The 23,795-nt window shown below is 39.4% G+C and overlaps 1 protein-coding gene and 1 non-coding gene across 2 annotated transcripts; one reads left to right on the forward strand and one right to left on the reverse strand.

The window, feature by feature from the left end:
- Positions 1-373: 373 nt before the first annotated feature.
- Positions 374-480, reverse strand: LOC118025837. The gene has a single exon (XR_004683399.1). It is a non-coding gene; the product is annotated as a U6 spliceosomal RNA (small nuclear RNA).
- A 1,379-nt stretch (positions 481-1,859) lies between these two features.
- Positions 1,860-15,579, forward strand: LOC118025420 (sulfotransferase 6B1-like). Its single transcript, XM_035027831.1, has 6 exons — positions 1,860-2,004; positions 4,401-4,585; positions 6,859-6,985; positions 12,667-12,761; positions 12,915-13,101; positions 15,461-15,579. Exons 1-6 carry the CDS (start codon positions 1,860-1,862, stop codon positions 15,577-15,579), a joined length of 858 nt encoding a protein of 285 aa, XP_034883722.1.
- Positions 15,580-23,795: the final 8,216 nt, after the last annotated feature.

Below are 23,795 nucleotides of genomic sequence, written 5' to 3' on the forward strand. Positions count from 1 at the left end.
TTTGTTTCCTGAGATTAAGAATTCCTCATATCAGCGAGGTCATATGATACATGTCTTTCTCTGATTGACTTATTTCGCTCAGCATAACACCTTCCAGTTCCATCCACGTCGTTGCAAATGGCAAGATCTCATTCCTTTTGATGGCTGCATAATATTCCATTGTATATATATATCACATCTTCTTTATCCATTCACCTGTCAGTGGACATCTGGGCTCTTTCCATAGTTTGGCTACTGTGGACATTGTTGCTATAAACATTGGGGTGCAGGTGCCCCTTCGCATCCCTACATTTGTATCTTTGGGGTAAATACCCAGTAGTGCAATTGCTGGATCTTATGGTAGCTCTATTTTCAACTTTTTGAAGAACCTCCAAAAAATATGGAATGCTTCACTAATTTGCATGTCATCCTTGCACAGGGGCCATGCTAATCTTCTCTGTATTGTTCCAATTTTAGTATATGTGCTGCCGAAGAGAGCACTTCGTTGGCTATTTTGCTGCTTTTGCATTTTCATATAAATGCTTGTCAATTTACACACACACACACAAACACACACACACACACACCTCCCTGTTGGGATTTTGATCAAACTGAATTGACTTTGTAGATCAATAAGGAGAATTTTAACATTTGAATAATATTGAGTCTTCTGGTCCATGGACATGGTACATTTCTCATTTTACTTAGGTCTTCTTTAACTAGTTTCAGTAATACTTTGTGGTTTCAGTGCCTTGCACATCTTTTGTTAGATTTATTTCTAGACATTTGAGTTTTCATATTATTGTAAATAGTAGGGTTTTTCAAATTTTATTTTTCAGTTGGTTTTGCTAGAATGTAGAAATACAATTTGTTTTCATCATCCAGCAACCATGCCCAATTTACATGTTTATTCTAATTGTAATTCTTTAGAATTTCCCATGTATATAATTATTCTGATTTTCATTTCTGCCACTATCATGAATATGTTTCTTCTTCAATTATTTCTTCCACAGTAGACCTCTACTTTTTTATGTTTAGTAAAAATGCTGATCATTTCCTGGTTGACATACATTTCTTTTGATGGTTAGACGAACAAACAAAAAGATTCCACTGTGGTTCACTGAAGTTATTGGGCACTTTGTTGCCATATCCAATTGAATCCAGAATATAACAATTTAGTGAGAAAAGCAAAGAATGACTCAGACAAGAATTTGTTTAATTCAACCATAAACTTCCCATATACATCAAAGCTCAAGATATCTCTTTTCTGGCTTGGGTTTCCTGAGTCCCATGTTATCTTTCTTAAAGTATTTCCCATGAAGTTCATCTTTAGTCACGGATTTATCTGCCAATTCTAAGAAAAAATTATATTTTCTCACTCCATTCTCTCCTCTTCCAGGAACACAATATGTATTAGCTACTTCCTCTAGTATGTGTTAATATTAACAAGACGTTCAACTTTTCTAGTCCTTTCCACAGTGACATAATCCTTTATAGCCGCTAATTCTTTTTTTATTAAGGCCAAAGGATTTGATTACCTCTAGTCCCTTCAGATAATAATTACATCCTGATAGGCTGATAGCCTTGTATGTAAACTATTTTGAATGTCAAGTTAGAGGAAATATTTTGTATTGTGTTATCAAGAAAATCCAGATGACATCATTTTCACAGTAGACTTTGGCTTAGTTATGGTTTAAAAATTACTCTTGTGAAGAATTGCAAAACGTATATATACATATATTCTTCTAGTTGGAACACCAGCTTAGTAATTCTGAGATTATCCTGCCACTGAGCTAGGATTAACATCAAGGACCTTACTTGGTCTGTGCCTTGTGTAAAGTTAGTGTTTAGTAAATACTTTTTGATCCATTTGAAGAAAGATGTCATTCCAGAACCAGTCAAGTGTTCTTCATAAATTCAAGGGGATCCTCTTTTCTACTATGTCTTCAGAAGAACTTCTAAATTCCCTGGATCTTTTCAATGCAAGAGAAGATGATGTGTTTCTGGTGTCCTATCCAAAATCTGGTAAAGTTTATTTTAATGTATTTTTAAATGTATAAGTACATTTTAAAATGTGTGAAATGTAAGAAATAAGACGTATAATATTCTACTATATAGAAATATAATAATATAATAATGTAATATACTACTCTATAGAAATATAATAACAATTTTTATAAAACATTTATTTTTCAGAATTTATCCATAGGAAATTTAAGTATCATAAATGCTTATTTTAATGAAAAAGTTTGACATTAGAAAGCTGAAAACTGTGTTTTGAGAAAATTCAGCTGGAGGAATTAGAGCTTTTACTCCAGTCTTGTTTCTCTTTTATTCATTAAAGTATACAGATGTTGATGTACATAATAAGCATAATATCTGTAACATTATAAAGTTCTCTTCATACTTGCACCAGGCATGGCAATAAGCAATATTTGTTCAATTCATACTTTATGATTGATTTATAAATGAATACTTCTTTTTTCCCGGGCTAATCAAAAAAACATAAGTATTTTTAGTGTTCAATTTTTTTTAAGATTTTATTTATTTATTTGAGAGTGAGAGATAGAGCAGGGGCAGCGGGGGAGGAGCAGAGTGTGAGGGAGAAGCAGACTCCCCACTGATGCGGGACTCTATCCCAGGATGCTGAGATCATGATCTGAGCCGAAGGCACACTCTTAACTGACTGAGCCACCCAGGCGCCCCTTTAGTGTTCAATTTTATGCCTTCTTATGCAAAGTTTATTTCCACATATAGTTATACACTCATGAAAGGACCATTATGAATAATGTCATTCTGGGGATAATCTAAATTAATTATAGATTCTTTTTAATTTTGAGAGGTGGCCAGGATATATAATATCCAACTGCCTGCTGTGATTTCCAGAAGAGTGGACATGTGTGAATGGGCATATGCTTGCTAGCATGATTCAGTAACTAAGAGCTTAGCCCCTTCAAATCGTGTTTACATTTTAGTCCCTTTATCTGATTGTGAGTCAGGCCCAAAAGGCCATCCCCATTAAAAGACACGGAGTTCATATAGATCTTCCAGGGTGTTTTTTGAGAATAAATATAAATCACATACATAATTCTTCTATTGGAAAATGGTGTTGCAAATGGAAATTAAATGATTGTTTCCAGAATACTTTAGTATTCTCTCTATGTAGTAGGTTGCTCTGTGAATAAATACACCTTACCCTAAATTGATATGTTAGTTTAGAAAGTAATTTATGATACTTTTAAGGTTCTCTGAGCAGGTGGCTAGTTTATACCATATATAAGCAACCATATATAAAGCTTCCACTGTACATATTGATGCCTATAAATTGATATCACCCACCAGCTCTGGAGGTCCCCTGAATATAGCCCAAAACTGTATTCTCTCTTCTTCACCAGAATAAATCAATACATCTTGTGAACATAATAGAAATGTCATTACAATATTAGTCATGTTTATATGAATATTATAAATAGTTGACTTATGAGCATTATAATTTAAAATAGTCTTAAATTTAAAACATCATGCAAATGAGAGCACTGTTTAAATATTTATTCAGCTATAAATTAGCGAATATTGTTAAAAATTTCAAATTGGAATTACAAATGAGATCAAGGGAAAGGAAATAGGCCTGATTAAAACTTTTTAGGAACATTGCTTTCAAATCAGCAAAGCATCATCCCCATCCAAACTTCTACTGCCCTGCTCCAGTTTACTATTGTCTACTGCCCTGCTCCAGTTTACTATTGTCTTACACTGGAGCATACCCACATTTGCTTTATGTATTCCTTCTAGACTTCATGGTAGCATAGGATTGTATCTTTACGCTGTTTGAATATAGCATTTGTTCATTGTTCAAGTGCTTTGTTTGCACGCCTACTCTATGTTTGCACACAAACAAAAATTAGATCCAGTGGCTATCTTCCAGGGGGAAATGGGGAGGTACACATAAATACAAGCAATAGCAACTAGACTCTGGTGTGTGCTACTTGGGAGGGACAGAAAGGGTAAACAATTATGCCCATGGGAGTGGGAACTCAGAAGACAATTTATAAAAGAGCAAGATGCATGAGCTTGCAGGACCAGTGGGAACTGTGTATGGAAAGATCTGTGTATTTGTGAATTGGAGAAGGTGTTAGAGGTGAGTATAGCACAGAAGAGTATTTCAAGCTGAGGAAACAGCATAGACAGTTCTCAGTCCCTTCATGCTCTTTAAAGTGTGATTCTTCCTGTAAAATGAGTTAACATCTCTAGCGTTTCAACGAGTGTCTCAGGTTTCAATGGGTGTCAAGCGGTAATAATAACTATTTATAATAAAATTAATGCACTCCTTGCTATTATAACCTTATGCTAATTTTCTATATTTATTTCATCAAGAATTTCGTTTAATTTAAAAAATGCATTCTGTTTTATTTTATGTGAAGGTACTCACTGGATTGCAGAGGTCATTGGGAACATTCCCAATGCTCGAATTAGTCTAACGTCTCCTATCGAGATGGGAGATATTTCTAAATTTGACGAGCTAAAAATGAACCGTAAGAGAAGAGTTATTCCCACACATTTGAGCTACAACCTGCTACCAGCGAATATCAAACAAAAACAATGCAAGGTGAGTTCAGTGGTTAAAGGCAAAGGCTTGGGAGGACCAGAAAACCGGGCTTGAGTTCTTGCTCTGCCACTCTCAATCTGTGTGACCTTGAAAAATTGCTGATACTCTCTGAGCCTTGGTTTCCTCATTTGATACAGAAACAACAAGATCCATCGAATACAATGTGGCAAAGATTAAGCTATGTTTTATAAACACATTACAACAAAGACAAGAATAGATGTTTTTCCTTTCATTGGCAAAGAAACTGAAGCTCAGAATGGGTAGGGGGCTTCTTAAAACAACCACAGTAAAGACAGAACCTTAAGGTATAATCCTAAACGGAAGTGAGACTCTCTGGTTGCACCTGGTTTCCCAAGATGATGACCTCTTCTCTGTTTCCCCCTGCCTAGCCCTCAGAGCTTAGGGGCTACTCTAACATTCCCTGCTCCAGTAGGCCTGTCAGATGGTCAATTCCTCTTGCCATCTTTCCCTACCGGCCCTCAACCCTACTTAGCCTCCTATGTTTTCTTCCTAATTTTGTCTCCCTGCCTTTTTTTCTGCTTCCAAACTCTCTTACATGAAATGTCTGCTCATTTCATGATATTTAGTTAACATTTAATTTTCTTTTCTGAGGGTACTATTCTGCCTCCTCTTCATATCTTTCAACCATCCCCTAATATTTCTTAGAATATTGTATGTGTGTGTTTACTGAGTATCACTGACATACAACATTGTATTAGTTTCGGATGTATCACTTAACGACTCAATATTAGTATATATTGTGAAATGACCTCCACAATAAGTCTACTTAACATGTCGCTACACATAACTACAGAATACTTCTTTTAACCTCTTTTGTCAAAATATGTATTAATGTATTAGTAGTTTGCATTGTCTTTCCCAGGGGATGATACCGACATGTAACATTGGGTATTCTCCAAAGGCCCTAAAGCATGCTTCTGTCTACCAAAACGAACAGACAAAAAACTCCAATTGGATGGCTAAGGCTTCACATTCTGCCACTTTATCCCTTTTTGTTAAGACAGGGAGTGGATTTTTAAACCGCTTTCAGAGCCTTGGGGTTCTGCGAATCTGCTCAGGATGCAGAGAGCAGTTAGAGAAAGCCTGAAGTGTTGAGTTACTCCATAATTTTCTCTTGAGAGGAAGAGAGGATAATGGGGGCAGAACAGGGGGTAAACATGGCTTTTCACTTCTGAGCACAGTGGCCTTTTCACATCTCTCAAGAGGAACAGGTGCTGTTCATGTGGGTCACACACACAACTCCTGGACTATGAACATCGTACAGAAAGATAGTTATGTATTAAACATGACTCAGTTAACGCTTTCTTACCTATGTAACATGTATCCACCTGATTATCGATTTAAGAGTAAGTGGAGTATGGGGATTAACATAAGAATAAAAAAAAAAAAGAGTAAGTGGAACATCTGGTCCTCATGCAACACTGACTTGATCAAAGATAGTCCTATTATATCCAGCTCCTCGCACTAGTTTCCTGAGGTTTTTTTATATGCTCTTACTGCACTCCATACGTCCTTATTATAACCTTCATGACACTGCGTTCCCTTACCTGTTTTGAGAGAGCTGGTAACATTTCTGTCTTGCTCGTCAGATTTCTCAGACCTGGAACATTCCACTCTGCCTGGTCTGCAGTAGGTACTAAACAAAAATGTATTAAATTGAATCTGATTGCAAGGGCAGTGTTTGTGTAAATTGGGAAGGTGGCTCAGATTCCCTACTCTGGGGGATGCAATTATAGAAAATGAAATTCCAAAACATCATTCTTCCTATAAATAAGAGTAGGCAATTTACAAGAAATCTTAGTGTATTTAAATCATGTGTTATAACATTAAAATTATTTAAATTTTATTATGTTAAAATATTTCATATTACAAAAGTAATCTTGTCCTCCAAATGAATAGACAGTTTCTCGAATACACTGCTAAAGAGATAGAGCCACATTTAGGGCCTAAATTGAAAAAGTGTGGTCGGTGGACTGGCAGTACCAACCTCACCTGGGAGCTTGTTAGAAATGCAGAAAGCTAGGCCTTCTCCTGGACCCCTTGCATCAGAATCTGCATTTTAGCAAGATCCCAGGTGATTCTTGTGCGCATTAACTTTTGAGAAACACTGGCCTGAGTCTGTGCTTGATAATCAGTATAAGCTGCCAAAAAATCGTGGCATGTACAGGTTAAGTCCGGTTGCTTTTTTTTAAGAATATGTTTTGTGTGGGGGCTGTTTCCATCTAAAAATAAACTGATTTTTTTTTTAACAGATTATCTACATCGTTAGGAATCCAAAAGATACGGCTGTTTCTTTATTCCACTACTACAGAGATAACCCGAACCTCCCTGGCATTGAAACCTGGTCTGCATTTTTCGAACTTTTCCTAAGAGGAGATGGTAAATATAACAATGATTTCTATTCATCATATACAGTTCCCCTCCAAATGAAAGCATTTTCCAAAAGTTTAACTGGATCCTAACGGCCCACTTTCAGAAATACATTTGAATAGATCTTTTTTTTTTTTTTTTTTTACTTCTAAGCCATTCTTTCTCACTTTGCTTCTTCACAGATTTTCTTATCACCTGTAGATAGTACAGATTTGCAATTACTTATTGAGCTGGTTGCAGTGTTTTTAAAACAGAGATTAATTCCGATCAAGCATCACTTTTTTTTCATGTAATATCAGTTTTGTCAGTGAAATAATTATGCATTGATTGGAGTAGAGGAGGATGCATTGAAACCTACACAGGCAGCCTGAAATATTTCTTATGTAGGCCTAAATGGAAAATAAGACAAGACCAACAAACAATACACACACACACACACACAAACACACACACACATTCTCCCTCCCCCTCCCCCAAAAAAGGGGAAAAAAATTCCCCAAATAAAAGAAATGAAAGAATTAGCCATCCTCACACTTGGTCTGTAGCAATGAACAAAAAGGAATTTCTCCTGAAAATACCAAAGTGATGCATCATTTGATTGAGCTGTGCAGCGCACGCATATTGATCCTGCATAACCATGCATGACCTTTGAATTTATTACTTGTTCCCTGACTCACTGGTACCTGGAGCACTTAAAAACAAAAAAGAAAAACAGTTCTCAAACCTGAGTTCCCAAGCCTTTCATTAAACAAAAATAATGTACCGAGACGATGCAGAATTTAGAAGAGGCATGATTTAGAAACGGGATCTTATCTCCTACAGGGGTTAGAGGTAGACCTGCTTAATTGTTAGTTTCACTATTTCACTTGCAAATGATTAAGCTTTTACTTGTTACTTTCAGAGAGGCCACAGCAAGTATAACCTTAACAGGACAGTATTGAGAACTCGCTAGCAACAGACTTTAACACTTTCTTTTGCCGTATTCCCTATGGAAAAATATGCTATGCTCATAATATTTCAGCTCCTCTTTTACAAACATTTAGTAGAGTCATAAACTTTCAGGGATGACAGGTCTATTAAAGGTCAGCTGGTTAAAATCCCCCACCTGATGTTTGAATCACCTTTATAACATTCCCAAGAATTGGACCGGCTAAACTTGAACTTCTTAACTTTGACAACAGGTTCACACCCCAGCTCCTGCCCCCAAACGACACATTCCATCTCGGTACTGTTAAGATGTTAAAAACAAAAAACAAAAAACAACTTACTATGTGATATAGACACTTAGCTAAGAGCTATGCAAACACGATCTCATATCATCCTCAGTAGAGCACATGAGCTAGATGTTATCCTCATTTTACAGGTGAGGAAAATGCAGACGCTGGCAGGCCAAATAACTTGCGTAATTCATAAGGAGCCAAGGTTTAAATTCAGGTGTCAGTTCCACAATCTTTGCTGTTAGCACCGTGGCATAACTGGTCCAGCAAAAAGCTGTTCCTCTGATCACTAATGCCTCTTCCACATGATGGTCTTCTAAATATTTGAAGATGGTTAGCATGCCTCACTCTGCCTCAATTCCATTTTTGGAATGAACCAAGTTTAAATACATAAATTATTTTAAAAAAACAGATCTTGAGTCTGCTTTTCCTCAGGAAAAGCCATGTTCGTCTCCAATTATTACACACTGGGGTTCACTACCCCTCCCACTGCTGCATGAGCTCTCATTTGGCTACATCTCTATTGCGTTGCAGTGCCCAGAAGACAAAAAACATCCTCTGGGTATGGTCTGACTAGGGCAGGGTAAAGCAGGCCTGTTAGTGCTCCTGTTCTAGAAGTTATTTTTCTATGAATGTAGTCACAAAAAGGGCAACTCAGTCCATAGGCAGGGAAGCAAACTATCTGTCATAGGGAATTCACCACCCCATTATCTGATGTCATAGCAGAGTATCTGGGAACGGCAGTTAGTTGGAGAAAATATTCCAGATGATTCTTTTATACCTTCTTAGGTGTGTTAATAGATTTTTAATTGCAAAGGGATCTGCTGTGTATTACACATCAGGTAATCTAGCCTGAGCAAACCCTGCTGACACCGGGAGTAATCAGTGAATTGCTAAAGCTTTTTAAAATTTACTTGAGTGGGAACAGTATTTATAAGATAAGGTTGTTTGTTCTCCTGTCAAAGGTAGGTGACTATTTCAGGGATGTTCTTCAGTGACTTTTTGAAGAGAGGATTTTTTTCTCTTGCCAATGACAACATGAAAAACAGACTATGGAGACAGAAGAAGTGGGATCAAGTCTTAACTATAACTTATACCCTCTGTGACTGTGGGCAAATTGCTTAACCATTCTGAGGCTCAAACTTGGATTTTGTAGGTCTATTTAGATGTTCAAATGCAGTCATGACTAGAAATTTATTGTAGAAATCTACTCATTCTATTGGACATAGACTTTTAAAGACAGGCAAAGACTTTTAAATAGTTTCACTTTAGGGTGGAAAGGTTACAAGGAGGTATTTATCTAGAAAAATTATTTTACAACTGAGGCATCATGAGATCCTGTACCTATTTCCAAACCATAAATATATACACATTATATGAAGAGGCCGTACCATAAAGACATAGATAGCTACACATTTGTCTAATCATCTAATTTACCTTTCAGACAGTTTACAAATACATTTTAGGTTTTTAAATTAAATAGTAACTAGAAACTGTGTTCTGGCAATATCCCGACAGATTAATATCTCAATGAAATAATATCTTGGCATCATAATTTTTTTTTTTTTTTCCTGCTAGCCCCTTCTCCAGTCTTATATGAGAACTCCATATTTCCTAGGCACTTCATCCTGGCGAATTTCAGCACAATCATCAGAGTGCTTTCTAGAAAATAGCAATTAAGATATTCGTTGAAACTGGATAGGAGTGGGGCAGAGGGTTTGCAGGAAGTGTGGGAGGTTTGAAATTGCTGATGTGGAGAATAGGAGAATGTGTTAATGCAGGACAAATAGGTTTGCCAGGCAACCTCGGGACCCTTGAGGCTGGAAAAATGAATTGGCAGTGGTGTCACTATGGAGTTGTATAGATTTCTTCACCAGAACTCAGTAGCACTGGGCAAGAAGGAAACAAGGTAAAGCGTTTTGATTGAATCCTGAGTGTTTTTTCAGGTGATTGAAATAAACAATAAGGGAGCAAGGAAGTGGAAGGTTTTGCCCAGAAAACAGGTGCGGAGATGAACAAGGGGAAGAAAATGAAGATTAAAAAAGACACAAATGGTCCAAGTAGGGTATTTGCAGAAGCTGTCCATCAAAGTGTTGGCAGCAAGACCTGAGCTGCCCCAGGAGGTTGTGCTCTAAGATCAGAGATTTCCGTGACTGCAGGGGACAGATCAGAAAGCCCATTTCTGACAGAGATAAGGCTAGGACGAGTGATACATTCAAAGGACACGAGTCTTAAAGGAGCCTGGATTATCTCGGAGGGAGTTCTGGAAGTTGATAGGAAGCAGTGAGATTGCTGATGCACAATCCAGACCCTAAGGCACTTGGGTTGGTTGAGAAAGAGCAACTTCTGTTCAGGGGCATTTCAGGGGGAACAAGTAATTCTGGATAACAAACAGAAGGAGGGCCATCTAGGAGGTGGTAGAAAATTCTGTCATTGAGTGAAGGTTGCAGAGAAAAGCATTTCCCAGAAAAGAAAGGTTTTAAGTCTCTGTTTTGGAAGCTGTATTTTCTTTAAAGCCATAGGCCTGGTTAATTAAAAAATTAACCCAAAGTATAATTCTCTACATGGGTAAGAAAGACCCAGGCAGCCTATTTCTTTAGATTCTTTTGTCTTTTTGGAACAAGACGGAGTATAAATTAATTAGTTAATAAGAGAATAGCTGGCCCTCAAATGATGATCAAATGATGATCAGGTTATGCTCCAAAAGATTATTCTGAAATCTGTTTGGGGTATGTTGGAATGCATTTCCTGAAGCAAAGCCACAGTGGGCCGACTCATTCACACCTAACCACCGGCTGTGACTCTGTGACTCAGGGCCTCTTTCTCAGCCCAGCCGCGGGGGGCACAGAAGTCTGGGCTTCCTGACAGTATCAGGGGCTTCTATTGCATCAGCAACTCTGGGTGGTGATATTATCCACCGGGGCTGGGCTTGACTGCCGCTGCCCAGGGGAGGTGGTGATGCAGGTGGTGATTGTGAGCCTCACTTGAGGCAATAGACGAGTTCGCTGCCTAAATTCCTAGGAGAGAGAATCAGTGCTCTTTGCCACCAGGTGTTTGTTCCTGGGAGCAGACTGTCTGTTCTTAGGTCAACTCCTTATCACTGATAGGTAATTTGGGTCATTCCAAGATAAAGTATTATGTAAGTCACTGAACTGGCAGTGAGAATGTTGGGACCTGGAGACATATCAGAGCTTCCAAACACCTGTTCTTCCTCTGCAGCCATCTGGGTCCACAGCGGGGCAAACCGGGCTCTGTGGTGATGCCTTCACAGTCCCGGAAGTTCTCTGTTCACAGATGCCTTACGGTTATTGTCTCGCCCCTTACTTCCCCAGGGGCCGAAGCCGTGAACAAATGCAGTTAGTTAGGAGGAAATTATACGTCAATTTATTCAAAACTTTAATGTTCAGAAGTTATATGGCACAATGTCTGGCAGACACTAATGGCTTCATAAATGCTTATTAAATGAATCAATAGCATATCTTCAGAAAATTGCGAGTGGAGGAGCTCTTTTATAATTTGGGCATTAGCTAGTATTAAGTCTGTGGATAATAAGGATGCATGGAAAGATGTATACCCAGAATTTTAAATTACTCTGTTTTATGCTTTAGATTGTCAAGCTAATCAACTCTCTGTGGCACAAGAAGTTGCTCACTTTTTGTTTTTTATCATCATGGTTGATAATTTATTTTGCATGATAATATTTTACTTTAAGCCCTGGACATTTTTGAGATCTGTCAAATTAACAAAACAATACAAGAGATAATATCAACCACTGGTAAAGCCCTAACACTGTATTTTTCAGCCTAAGATAATGAATAGAATTCTTTTCTCTTTTCTCTCCCCCCCACCCCCGCTTTTTGAGGAAGTTTATTAACTTTTTATGTTGAGAACTTAGAAAAAGCATGTCATTTTACAGGAAGAGAATAATAAATTCTCAATGTTTCTCTACTTCTCCCAAGATCCAAAGTAGTTATCAGAACACAATTATTGGGAAAATGTGTATCTCTGTATTTCTGCTGTCATTCTGATGATGATAAAAAGATGTTTACCAAAATAAGAAAAAAACAACACAGCCTTATTAAAAAATACAACCATCCAGCTTCATTTCACAATATTGTATTTAGTTGAAACAGTAGTGTTTTAGGATTGAGCTCTTCTAAGGAAAACTCTTTTTTAAAAATATTTAGGATCTTATTTCATTTTTAATTATTGAGTTTTAGTATACCTAACTATAAGTTTCTTCATAGATAATGACATGGTATTAACATATGTAATTAACATTTTCTTTTTCATTTTAAACCCAGTATAGTTAACACAGCGTTATATTAATTTCAGACGTGATTCAACAATTCTTAAGTAAAAGTCTTTCACTCCAGAGTCTAATACGTGTGTGCCTTACTTTGGTGAAGTGGGAAGAACCGTGGGATGCCAAGCCATGATCTTGAATATTAACAAAATTCACTTTTCTTCTAGTTGTATATGGATCCTGGTTCGATCACGTTTTAAGCTGGGAAGAGCACAAAAATGACAAAAACATTCTAATTATATTCTATGAAGAAATGAAGAAAGTAAGTCCTTCCTAACATTTCAACAATCAAAATTTAAGTCAAATTAAGTTAAAACAGAAAATCAATAAATTCTGTTTTCAGGGTTGAGGGAATGAATTTGGTGTTACACTTTAAAAGTTACACTTTTAAAAAAATAATTTTTCTTTTGCTCAGGATCTTTCTAAAAGCATCAAGAAAATAGTTACTTTCCTTGGCATAAATGTGAGTGACAGCGAAATTAATAAGATTGCTCGGAAAACATCATTCAGTGAAATGAAAAATAATGCAGCCAAAGAAAACTGTGATCCAAATCATACTATCTGTGCCCTCACATCTAATAGGAACCTGGTATTTAGAAAAGGTAAGTCAGAAAGGGATGTGGTACTTTGCTCGGGGCTTATATTTGGTAGTAGTCCCATTTTACCATTTTAAAATCTCTCATTTCATCATCGTGCCCCCTATCTCTTGCACAATGGATTGCTCATTGTCATCCCTCAGTGAACGTTTATTAAACGAATTTCTTAAATTGCATTATTTCCAGACATTGAGATTTCCATGCCCAGTTAGGAACCAACTGAGAGAAAGACATGGGTGTCAAACAGGTGGAAATGATAAAACTCCTTGAAGAATGGGCCTCAGGTCTGCAGCCTGGCGCATTTGCTAGTAACTTATCCTCAATTTTGCAAATGTGCTTGCTTAGTCACAATCAAATGCAGTCCTGCCCCTGCACTGAGGCAGCCCACAGAGAGCATGGTGGAGAGAGGTACATGACACATGCTTTCTTCGGAAGAGAGAAGGGAGCTGATGAGTGTGGATAGTGCACTTTCCCCAAATCACCAAAAAACTCACCCCATAGAAGTAAGGTGTAGACAGGGAAGCTAGGAGAGTTATCTCAGGGCGCTCCTCTGTGTGAAAACCCAAAGAGAAGGAAATAAACCTTCTCTACTACTTCCTAACATTGAACTTAGAAGCAGTTTGGGTACATCTGCATATAGAATTGTTTCGAAATCCGTGTGAATTTTAGTCCAGATCCGGGGGGAAAATGTTTGAACATTTTTCAAGTTTTTCATAATTTACAATGACAAAATTTTCTACATTTAGGTACTCAGGATTCCTACTAAAAAGCACACCTTTGTTTCCATTTTTTTGGCTCATCTGAATAGAATTCCTCCCCACACCAGTATTTGCTAACTCATATGGATCAGATAGTGTCTTAACTTTGCAAATTACTTTGGTCTTTTCTGGTGGTTCATTTTTTATTTTCTTACAGTTGCAAAACCAGGGCTGGGAGGGAGGAGAGAACTCAATTCAGCAAATATTTATTAATAAACTATTTTCTAAGAACTGAGATTCAAAAGTTGAGTAAAATAGTCTTGTCCTTCAGATCATACTGGAGGCAGTAATACACGGTGATGGCAACTATACTGGTAGTATGAGCAAATGTGAGCAGCAACATGAATAAGGGAGAGAGAATTTTTTCCTAGCAAAGTAGGTGAGGAGATGACATTGGATCTGGGACTGGACACATGAGCAAGATTTTACCAGGAAAACGACAGGGAAGAAATACATTCCAGCAAGAGCTAACAACAAGAAGAAAAGCCCAGAACCACCATGGAATTGGATTAGGGTTTCTTTTAGAAAGAGCAGGTAGTCTCCTGTGCTGGAGGAGTATATGACGTGTGGAGCAGAATGAGGGAGATAAAAATCGGAGCCAGAGAACAGAAGCTCTGATGCACATTATGAGAGGGTATTCAGTTTTCACCCATCATATCTGACTAAGTTGGGAAATTTACTCTAATGAGAACAGAGGTAGTCTTTGACCTGCTCTCTTAGTGATCATAACAAATACCTCCAGGTGAAACCATATCAATATAGTCGTCACTAACAACATTAATTCTAATGAATTTAAATTCTATCTAAAAGTGGTTTCCCTGTGTAGGATGTGACAAAACACAGAAGGTTAACACTGATACTAGTCACCATGAGTGCCTATTGCTAAATTTGGACTATATGAGGAATTAAACACTAGGATGGGTCCATTCACTTTATTCCTCTATTAGCAACCTGAACTTGCTGTAACACTGTAGGTTAATTATACTTGAATCAAGAAGACAGACTGACTGCCCAGCCCTGTGATATGTTATTGGCACAGTTATTGCTTCACAGGTACGCAGCAGGGGAGTAAGTGACATCATTATGTCTACTTTGTCTGCTTTTATGGATTTTTAAAAAAGATTTATTTATTTATTTGAGAGAGAGAGAGAGTGAGGGAGCACAAGCTGGAAGAGCAGGGAGAGGGAGAGAGAATCTCAAGTAGACGCTGCACTCGAAGCCCCAAACAGGGTTTGATCTCAGGACCCTGAGATCTCAACCTGCACTGAAACCAATAGTCAGGGGCTTAACCAACTGAGGCACCAGGCCCCCTGCTTTTGTGTTTTAACTAAGTTTGGGTGAGACATTTCTTTGCCTGCTATCGTAAAACCTAGGACCTTTATATATTTGAATCTTCTTTTCAAGAAATAACTTAAACTGTACATATTAATATGCAACCATTACTGAGGAAATTAGAAGCAACAAATAAGCAAATGAGGAAAAGAATAACCCCTCATCATCTTATCACCAAGAAATGAAATCATTCACATTTTATTGCAAATCTGACAGAGTTCTTTGGTGAATACTATACATTTAAATTGGTTCTTGTCTGTTTCCAATTTTTCCAGGAGCAGTGGGTGATTGGATAAACTACTTTACTTCAAAGCAGAGGAGAGTATTTGATGAACTATTCACAGAGAAAATGAAACACAGTGAACTAGCAAGACGCTTTGAAGATTACTCTTAATATAACTGGGAAATGAAACCACTTTCCAGGGGCACCTGGGTGGCTCAGTGGGTTAATCATCTGCCTTCGGCTCAGGCCATGATCCCGGGGGGTCCCCTCGGGGAGCCTGCTTCTCCCTCTCCCTCTGCCCTTCCCCCTCACTCATGCTTGTTCTCTCACACTGTCTCTCTCAAATAAATAAATAAAGTATTTATTTTTTAAAAAGACCACTTTCTATTTTATGGAATGCAGTACTTGGGGATTACATAAATATTTTTTTACCAATATGAAAAGCAGATATTTCTTTCAGTGAGAAATGGACACTTCATGAATGTGTCAAAAGTGTCATGTACGAGAGACTGTTTTTACTATATTTGGTGATAGGAGAGAATTATTAATAAAAGGAAGTATGCGATTTTGAAATGACCAAATTATATATCTGCTTTTAGGATATTCATAAGGCAAGGAGATTACTTCTATTCAGAGAGAGCCTATTACTGCGGGTGTTCTATAAACTGCATTAATGGACAACAAAAGTGGTGAGGGATTATCTAAAATAGGAAATGTTTGAGAAGAATTTATTTTCTGCCTATTTGGACACGATGACCTCTAAACTAACATTTTCATTTCAACACTCCCTGGTGTCTGTGTAGAAATCTTCTCCATTTTCATAACAATGACAAACATAATCTTACTAAGGTGGAACACTTAACAGGTAGATCATATCAAATGATCACAACCCAGTACACTGGTGAAAATGAAGAATGAAAAGATACTCTTTCACATTAAAGTAACACTGGTATGGCATGGCAGTATTTTCTTTATCTTTTATAAAGTCAATTAAATTACAGAATTTCTTATTTTCCACTTGGTTTTCCTTGAAGTGTTTATGATTTTTTTCCAGTATTTCAGAATGTGTTCTTTCTTCCAGTAGCATTTCCAGGATTAATTCAATTTCTATTTTTCTCTCTCTCCTGTAATGAGCATTATTCAGCAGCTTTAGTCTAGAAGACATTGTAATGAAATTTCAGTGAACTTAGTTCAGGATTATTACCTAAATGACAATACACTATTTATGAGCATCTACATCATGTTGCTCACATCTGTGCCATAGTATCTAACTCAAGGCTGCCAAAGCGATGGGTTGAGTGAGTTAACTCAACCAAACACTTTGCTTTTGTACCTCAGTGTATTGCGAATCTTATTTCTAGTAACAAATCTATTGGGGGTCTTCTGTATCAGGTTTATCACTATTCAGGAAGTAAGAGATCTTCACACATCTCCTATATATACATATTTGTTACACATAAAATGTATTCCAGAAAGACAATCAGGTGTGATCTTGGTCAAGTGTTCGTCTTCACGTTGGAGCTGATTTCACACTTAACTCTCCCTGCAGTAGATGTGCGGAGAAGGACAAAGCCATCACGGTGAGACGAGGAGATCCGACGAGAAAGCAAGCCAAGAAGACAACGACTGCTGGTAAAGGCTCCAAATCCCATGAGACTAGAGCATCTTCTGGCGAGATTGACATGATCGCTGAGAAGGAAAGAACTGACATCGGACAGCATAAGATATTATAGGTGGCTCAGTCGGTTAAGCAACTGCCTTCGGCTCAGGTCGTGATCCTGGAGTCCCGGGATCGAGTCCCGCATCGGGCTCCCTGCTCGGCAGGGAGCCTGCTTCTGCCTCTGACCCTCCCCCCTCTCATATGCTCTCTCTCTCATTCTCTCTCTCAAATAAATAAATAAAATCTTTAAAAAAAAAGAAAGGGGCGCCTGGGTGGCTCAGTTGGTTAAGCGACTGCCTTCGGCTCAGGTCATGATCCTGGAGTCCCGGGATCGAGTCCCACATCGGGCTCCTTGCTCAGCGAGGAGTCTGCTTCTCCCTCTGACCCTCCCCCCTCTCATGTGCTCGCTCTCAAATAAATAAATAAAATCTTAAAAAAAAAAGATATTATAGAATTTTAGATTTGTAGGTAACTTTGGGATCACTGTAATCCAGTTTTGATGGAAAATTGCTTAAGGTTAATAAGCTAGCGGTGTAACCAAGAGCCTTAATTCCCAGATTATTATTAGAAATATTTTTTGAGCACCTTCTACGTGCCAGGCCTTAGACTGTAGGGATACGTGAAGAACTTGAAAGAGTCCCTTCTCTCAAGATACTTACATTGTAGTGCGGGCAAATGTATCATTTTTTTTTTTTTTTAAAGGAAACATTTGAGATATGGCAGGCACCAATAGGTGCGGTAGAGAAGGTTCCCTGGGCTTGGAGGCGTGGCGAGCAGTTCAGGTTTCGCGCTAGCTGGGGCTTTTCCACAGGGGAGTGAGACGTCCGGACAGACGCTTTCACCAGCATGACCGCTGGCTGGGGACGGCCCCAGGGTCCAGGGAGGAGGCAGGGAAACACAGCTATTACAGCGGCCTGGGGGAGAGAAGAAGAGCACGTGGACAGTGACAGTGTTGTGGCAGAGATGAAATGGTGAGACAGGGCCAGTTTCAGTCTATAACATGGCTACTGAGCCAGCGAACCTACTCATGCAGGAGTGAGAGACAGAAAGAAACAGAAGATGAAGCCTAGATTTTTGGCTGATCAACGGAGTATCTGCGGGGAGCATTTATTCAGATGCAAGGCTTGACAGCTGAGTGAGTTGGGGGGCGGGGTGGGGGAGGGGGCGGGGCGGGGTGGGGGCGTCTATGGATCAAGACTTCTGCTAGGGCCGCACCGTGTGAACCGTCTGTTAGACACGAGGTAATTGGTTGCATAGAAGACTCTCCGATGGCTGGGGCGTTGTTCGTCGGGGCCCCGCGCGAGTGTTCAAGAACGTGGGGGGCGCGGGACGTGCAGCCAGTTCCAGGGGGTTTACGGAGAGCCGTGGAAAGGAGCGTCTGCGTGGTGACAGCATTTGCTGGGGACCTGCTGCAGGCTAGTTGGATCTCCCCGCCTGAACTCTGACCTGCCCACCTTCCTTTTTCACCTCCTTGGAGCTGACAAACTTAACATGCATTTCCTACTCCAAATTGCCTCTGGCTCTTCCCCCGTTGATCCCCTTGGCACTGATTTTTCACTCTTCTTCCTTCTTCTCTCTCTGGCCCTCCTCTCTAGTCAATAAATAACTGCTAAATCCAACGATTCTGCTAAGGTTTTCTGGGCGGCACTTTTTCACTTCCATCTATTTGTGCCTCAAAGGCATTCCACCCCCTAACTGGTTTAACACCAGCTCTAGGAAAGCCTGCTCTATAACTCTGTCCCGTGTCCCTGTTGTTCTCCATTGTCCCTCACTGGCCCTCCAGGGACCCTTCCCTTCCCACTCTTACTCAGTCCGGCCTTGTATTAGGAGGTAAATATCTGTCTCCTATTCTAGTCTGTAAGGTCCTTGCCGGTTAAAGCCCATGTTCTGTTCATTTTGGGATCTTGCACCACACACAGCCTGGGACAACCCTCATAATGGGTGGTTCACAAATGCTGGCTGTGAATTGAGCTCATGGACCAGTTTAATTCTACACGTTCTAGAAAACTCAGTTCCAGGACTGTCCCCACTTTGCCCTTATTTTTGTATTCCGCTATTACTTCATGTCTGCATTAGTCAGTTCTGTTTTCAACCTGATGCTATATTCTCTTCTATTATTACTTAACTATTCACAGTATGTGAATCTTTTCCTCCTAATTTTCTCGTATCCTTACAGAGAGGCTGTCGGTGTCTTCTTCAGTGACCAATGCAATGTATTGCCCTCAGGAATTGTCCATCAAAGATGTGTTGAATGAAAGAATGAGTTAGTGAATGAATGATTTGAAGAATGAAGGAACACATTTCTGTTTCTCTACCTGCTTAGCTTCTTGGTCCTGTGGGCATGAATGCTTACAATTATATTTAATTCCTTGTTTTCCCTCCACTTTCCAAATCAAACCAGTCACAAAATACTATTGATTCTTGCTTTTTAATATCTCTTCATTCATTTAGTGTGTAATGAAAGAACTTATCCATCTTCCTTCAAATATAAAGGTAAGCAAAGATGAATCATAAATGTTTGTAAGGATAGCCTGTAACTGTCACCCACCTATAAGGGTAAATAAATCCGGTGGGGAGGTCTGTGAGGGTTTGCATAATGTCTGTGTGCTTTTAACCTTTCCTTACTTTGTTATAATTTTTCCTTGTAATGTGTAAGATTATAAAGTAGAGATGCTTTTTTATTTTTAAGCAGCTCATTCACACATTTAGGAAATATTAATTACCAGTGTCAAAGAGGAATAATGCAGCATTTAAATAACATTCACATTGGTTTTATTTATTTTTAATTTAGTTGAATAAAAGAATTATTGGTCCTTTTTCTAAATACACAGACCTAGATGGAATTTTCTAAGGAGTTAGCAGGGGAAGAAGTGGGAAACAGGGCTTCAGACTATTTTGGATGAAAAACTACAGGAAACAGGAATAAGTAAGGAGTCATCTATCCATCTAGCAGCCCCGTTGATAATTAGGAAGCTAATTCTAGAGAAACACCATGTCTCTAAACACCATGTAAGTAAGGACAGTTTGGGTTATTATCCTTCCAAAGCACAAGGAGCATAATCTTAAGCTATAACTAAGCAGATTTGAGTAAATAAATTTGGGCATTTTTGTTGTTGTTCATTTGTAATATAATCATTAGTAGCTTAAAATCTTCATGACTACTGGTATAACAGTTATGAGGGTTTGCTAATCCTTAATTGTTGACTGGCTGGGTTATCCTTATCCCTGGCATGATAAGGAATATCTCAAACTACAATTCATGAGAGGGGTACAAATCTGAGCCAATGTATGTCTGTGACATACAAGTATGTATGTACATTTCTGAACATGTAATTTTATTCAATTCAAATGTGGTATTTATTTCAAAGGTTTATATTAATTTACAGTATCAAGTTTTATCAACTAGAGATGAGAAAATATAAGTCTTTAGATGCTGTCAGTTATTTAGATTGCTCCTTCATTTTGTGAAAGTCTCCTAGTCTATGGAGATCTGGATAAATGACAACTGAAGACAGATGCAGTCATTCCGAAACGTCCTTGCAACAACTAGCCAGATTTGAGGGAGAGAGGGCATATTTCTGGGTCATTGACCCAAAGAGAATTTTAATTAAAATAAATTAGTGAAACCAGCTAAGTCCCGCTAGGTAGTATAAAGTTGAGCTAGAAAAGGATCCAGAACCATCTGGTAAATATACAAATGAATAATGTTAATAGTAATTTTGTTCCAGAAGGTCATTCTAGTCAATCCAATAAATATCTCATTTTGTTCTTCTTTTGCTTCCACCTGTACCCTGTTTGGTGAGTGTTTAGCTTCTGATTTATAACTGAGGGTATTAGGCTTCTGTCGTCCATGGGGTGAAGTCATGTTTCTCCTCTGAGATTCATGTAACCTAAGTAGGAATGCCCTGGGCCCTGGAGGGAGTACAAACAAAACTGAGTCCCAAGGGTGATGAGGCTGCAGTGACAGGCTTCGTCACCGTGTTCTTTCTGGGGTGTCAGCCAAGCAAAGGGCCCGAAGTGCAGAAAGGGCAAGCAGCCAGGGAGCTGGGCAGGCCTCGTTTGACAGCCACGCCGTGAGGGACAGCGGCTGCTGGCTCAAGGAAGCTCCTGGCTTCTATCAGAGATGCCGGCTCCGAAATTCAAAGAGAACTTGGCCAGTAATTCTTATTTCTATAAAATGAGCAGAGTGTACAAAAAGACCCCTGAGGGCCCATGTAGGTCAGACCTTTCCCTTGCTCTGAATTGCTTCCCTCGGGGGCACTGTGCCTGAGATGTAGGAAGGATGAGGGGTGCAGGTGCAGGGAGCAGGCAGAGGATGGAAGGAACAGGACTCAGACATGGGGTGTCATTCCCCTGCTCACACTGGGCCCTGTTTTCACTCGGATTCCTATCTCTGTTGCTCTCTTCCTGCCAGGACTATAGGCTTTCTGCTAAGCAGACATAACAGGGTTTCCTTCAGGAGAATTAGCCCACTACTTTTGAGGGGGGAGGGAGAGAGAGACAGAGAGAACACACAAGTGGGGAAGTGGCAGAGGGAGAGACAGAATCTCAAGCAGACTCCACGCTGAGCACCGGCCCTGACGCAGGGCTCGATCTCACAACCTTGAGACCATAACCTGAGCTGAAATTAAGAGTCGGATGCTTAACTGACCTACCCAGGTGCCCCAGCCCACTACTTTTATACTGATGGAAGAGGGATAAGAAATCCCTTAGAATAGACTCCTGGTGTTGTCCCATACCCTGAAAATACTGAGGAAAAAGCCAGAAGGTGTTGCTTCTTCAGAAGTTACGTCCAGAAGTGGAGAGTGAAAATTCCACTTGTGCAGTTATCCAAAGTGCAATGGCAGAGCTCTAGGGGCCTAAATCTCTGTGTGGAATCAGGAATGGGGTCCAAAAAGGAGCTGCAGGGATTGCCATTGGGAGACAGTGGTCCCTCAATACATGATGGATCCACCTGCCATGCAGCTCTTCTGGTGGCAGTGAACCTGGAGTGCCCACATAGCCACATAGCCAGTTGGGCTGCGTGTTTTGCAAAATGCAATCCTCTGGCTGTGTGGTCAGGCAGGAGGAGAGAGACACTATGGCTGAACTTGCTGGCCCTTGACAGACTCCCTCCTCCTCGGTCTCTCACATGGGCTTTAAGACTGGTTTCTGGATGCCCCAAATCAATCATACTTTAATGCTGCCTAGAAGGGTCTCAGTCTAACTTAAAATTTTTTTTTCCTTGAGATTCTTTTTCCCGCCCTACCTTCATATTATTTAAGACAGTTTCCCAAAGAGTATTTTTCTGAATTTGCATGAGAATCACCTCCAAGTTATTTGCTTAAGCTTCTGTTTGAGAACTGTTGCTCAACTCTGGCTGCACATGAGAATAACCTGAAAAAAACCTTTTTCAAAAAAATCTCTCTTCTCTGGGCCCCACACCCAGAGCTTGGGATTTGATTGGTCTGGGTTAGTTCCAGGCATCTGTTTGATTTTAAAGTTTCCCTCAGTGATTCGAGTACGTAGTCAGGGTTAGGAAGCCCTGAGTTAGCGGGGCCCTCCACTAACTGGGAGGGGGAGGGGGACGGGGGGCTGCATGGGAGGGGAACACTGAGCCCGCTGGTAATCAGGAAGAAGGTCTCCAGTGTGCGTGAAGTATCTGTTAAAGATGTATGGGCTGGTTCCTGAACTCAGATTCCATCCCTGCTATACTTTCTGAGGCACATTCTCTCTCTTCCTTTTCCAGGGAAGGAGGTCTTCCCGATGTCACTTCTCTCAAGGATTCTCAAAATTTAGTGCGCACAAAAATCACCTGACAGAATTTTACTGAAATGCAGATTCCCAGGCCTTATCCCGGAGGTCCTGATTCAGTAGCTCTGGCATGTGGCTGGAATATATATGTTAACAACTATTATATTTAATGATGATTATATAGCATGATGAACATGGTCAAGGGACCACCACACTTTGATAACACTGCCTAGTCCTTCACACCAAAGGTATAATCTGCTACTCTTGGGGAGGTCTCTGTCTCAAATTCTGTCTCTCTGTCACCTCGTGTCTGATCTCTCTGTGCCTCAGTTTCTCCACCTGTAAAATGGAGGACATAAAAGTCCTTGCTCTATAGAGGTTGTGAGGATTCAAAGAAATTAAAACAGAGAGAGGTCATTTTTATGGCCTGAGTTAACCAGATGACCGAATTGGGTAGCTTTGAGAGTATGTCTATTTAGTTAGCTCTGGTCCTCTAACACAGCAGTAAATCAGCCATTTCCAGATCCTCATTAGGCCTTAGCCTTCCTCCCCCATTTCCACATTCACTCAAGACCCCCCAAACATGGTTAGAAGAAACTTTATTTCTATATGACTTGTGAAGAAAGACTAAAAAATACTGAAATTGTACTTTACAAAGAATTACCTCCAGTGGATATTAATGTTCAAAGTATGAAGGTTGAATGGTGAAAATAGTTATTAAATCTTAGGCTCCATTAGTTGCTTCCAATCAGCTGGTTAAAGCGCCATCTTTTTTTAAAGTTAGCTCTGTGATGACACCCAGTGGTCAAAATGTTAACCTGCTCAGTGGGGAGTCTGCTTCTCCCTCTCTCTGTCTGCCGCTCCCCCTGCTTGTGCTTTTTCTGCCTCTGTCAAATAAATAAATAAAATCTTAAAAAAAAATACATGAGGTATTTTTCTCAGTATACAAATACTTAACATTGCATCTAATTTGTCTTTCAGACTTAGAGAAAGG

The sequence above is a fragment of the Mirounga leonina genome, unplaced genomic scaffold (genome assembly GCF_011800145.1).
Source record: "Mirounga leonina isolate KUSES-001 unplaced genomic scaffold, KU_Mleo_1.0 Mir_201, whole genome shotgun sequence".
In the NCBI taxonomy this organism is placed as follows: Eukaryota; Metazoa; Chordata; class Mammalia; order Carnivora; family Phocidae; genus Mirounga; species Mirounga leonina.

Excerpts from the sequence above, each read along its gene's own strand:
- LOC118025420 (XM_035027831.1), top strand. The coding sequence starts at position 1,860 with ATGTCATTCCAGAACCAGTCAAGTGTTCTTCATAAATTCAAGGGGATC. Across the intron at positions 6,986-12,666 it reads ACTTTTCCTAAGAGGAGATG|TTGTATATGGATCCTGGTTC; the intron begins GTAAATATAACA and ends CTTTTCTTCTAG. Across the intron at positions 13,102-15,460 it reads GAACCTGGTATTTAGAAAAG|GAGCAGTGGGTGATTGGATA; the intron begins GTAAGTCAGAAA and ends CAATTTTTCCAG.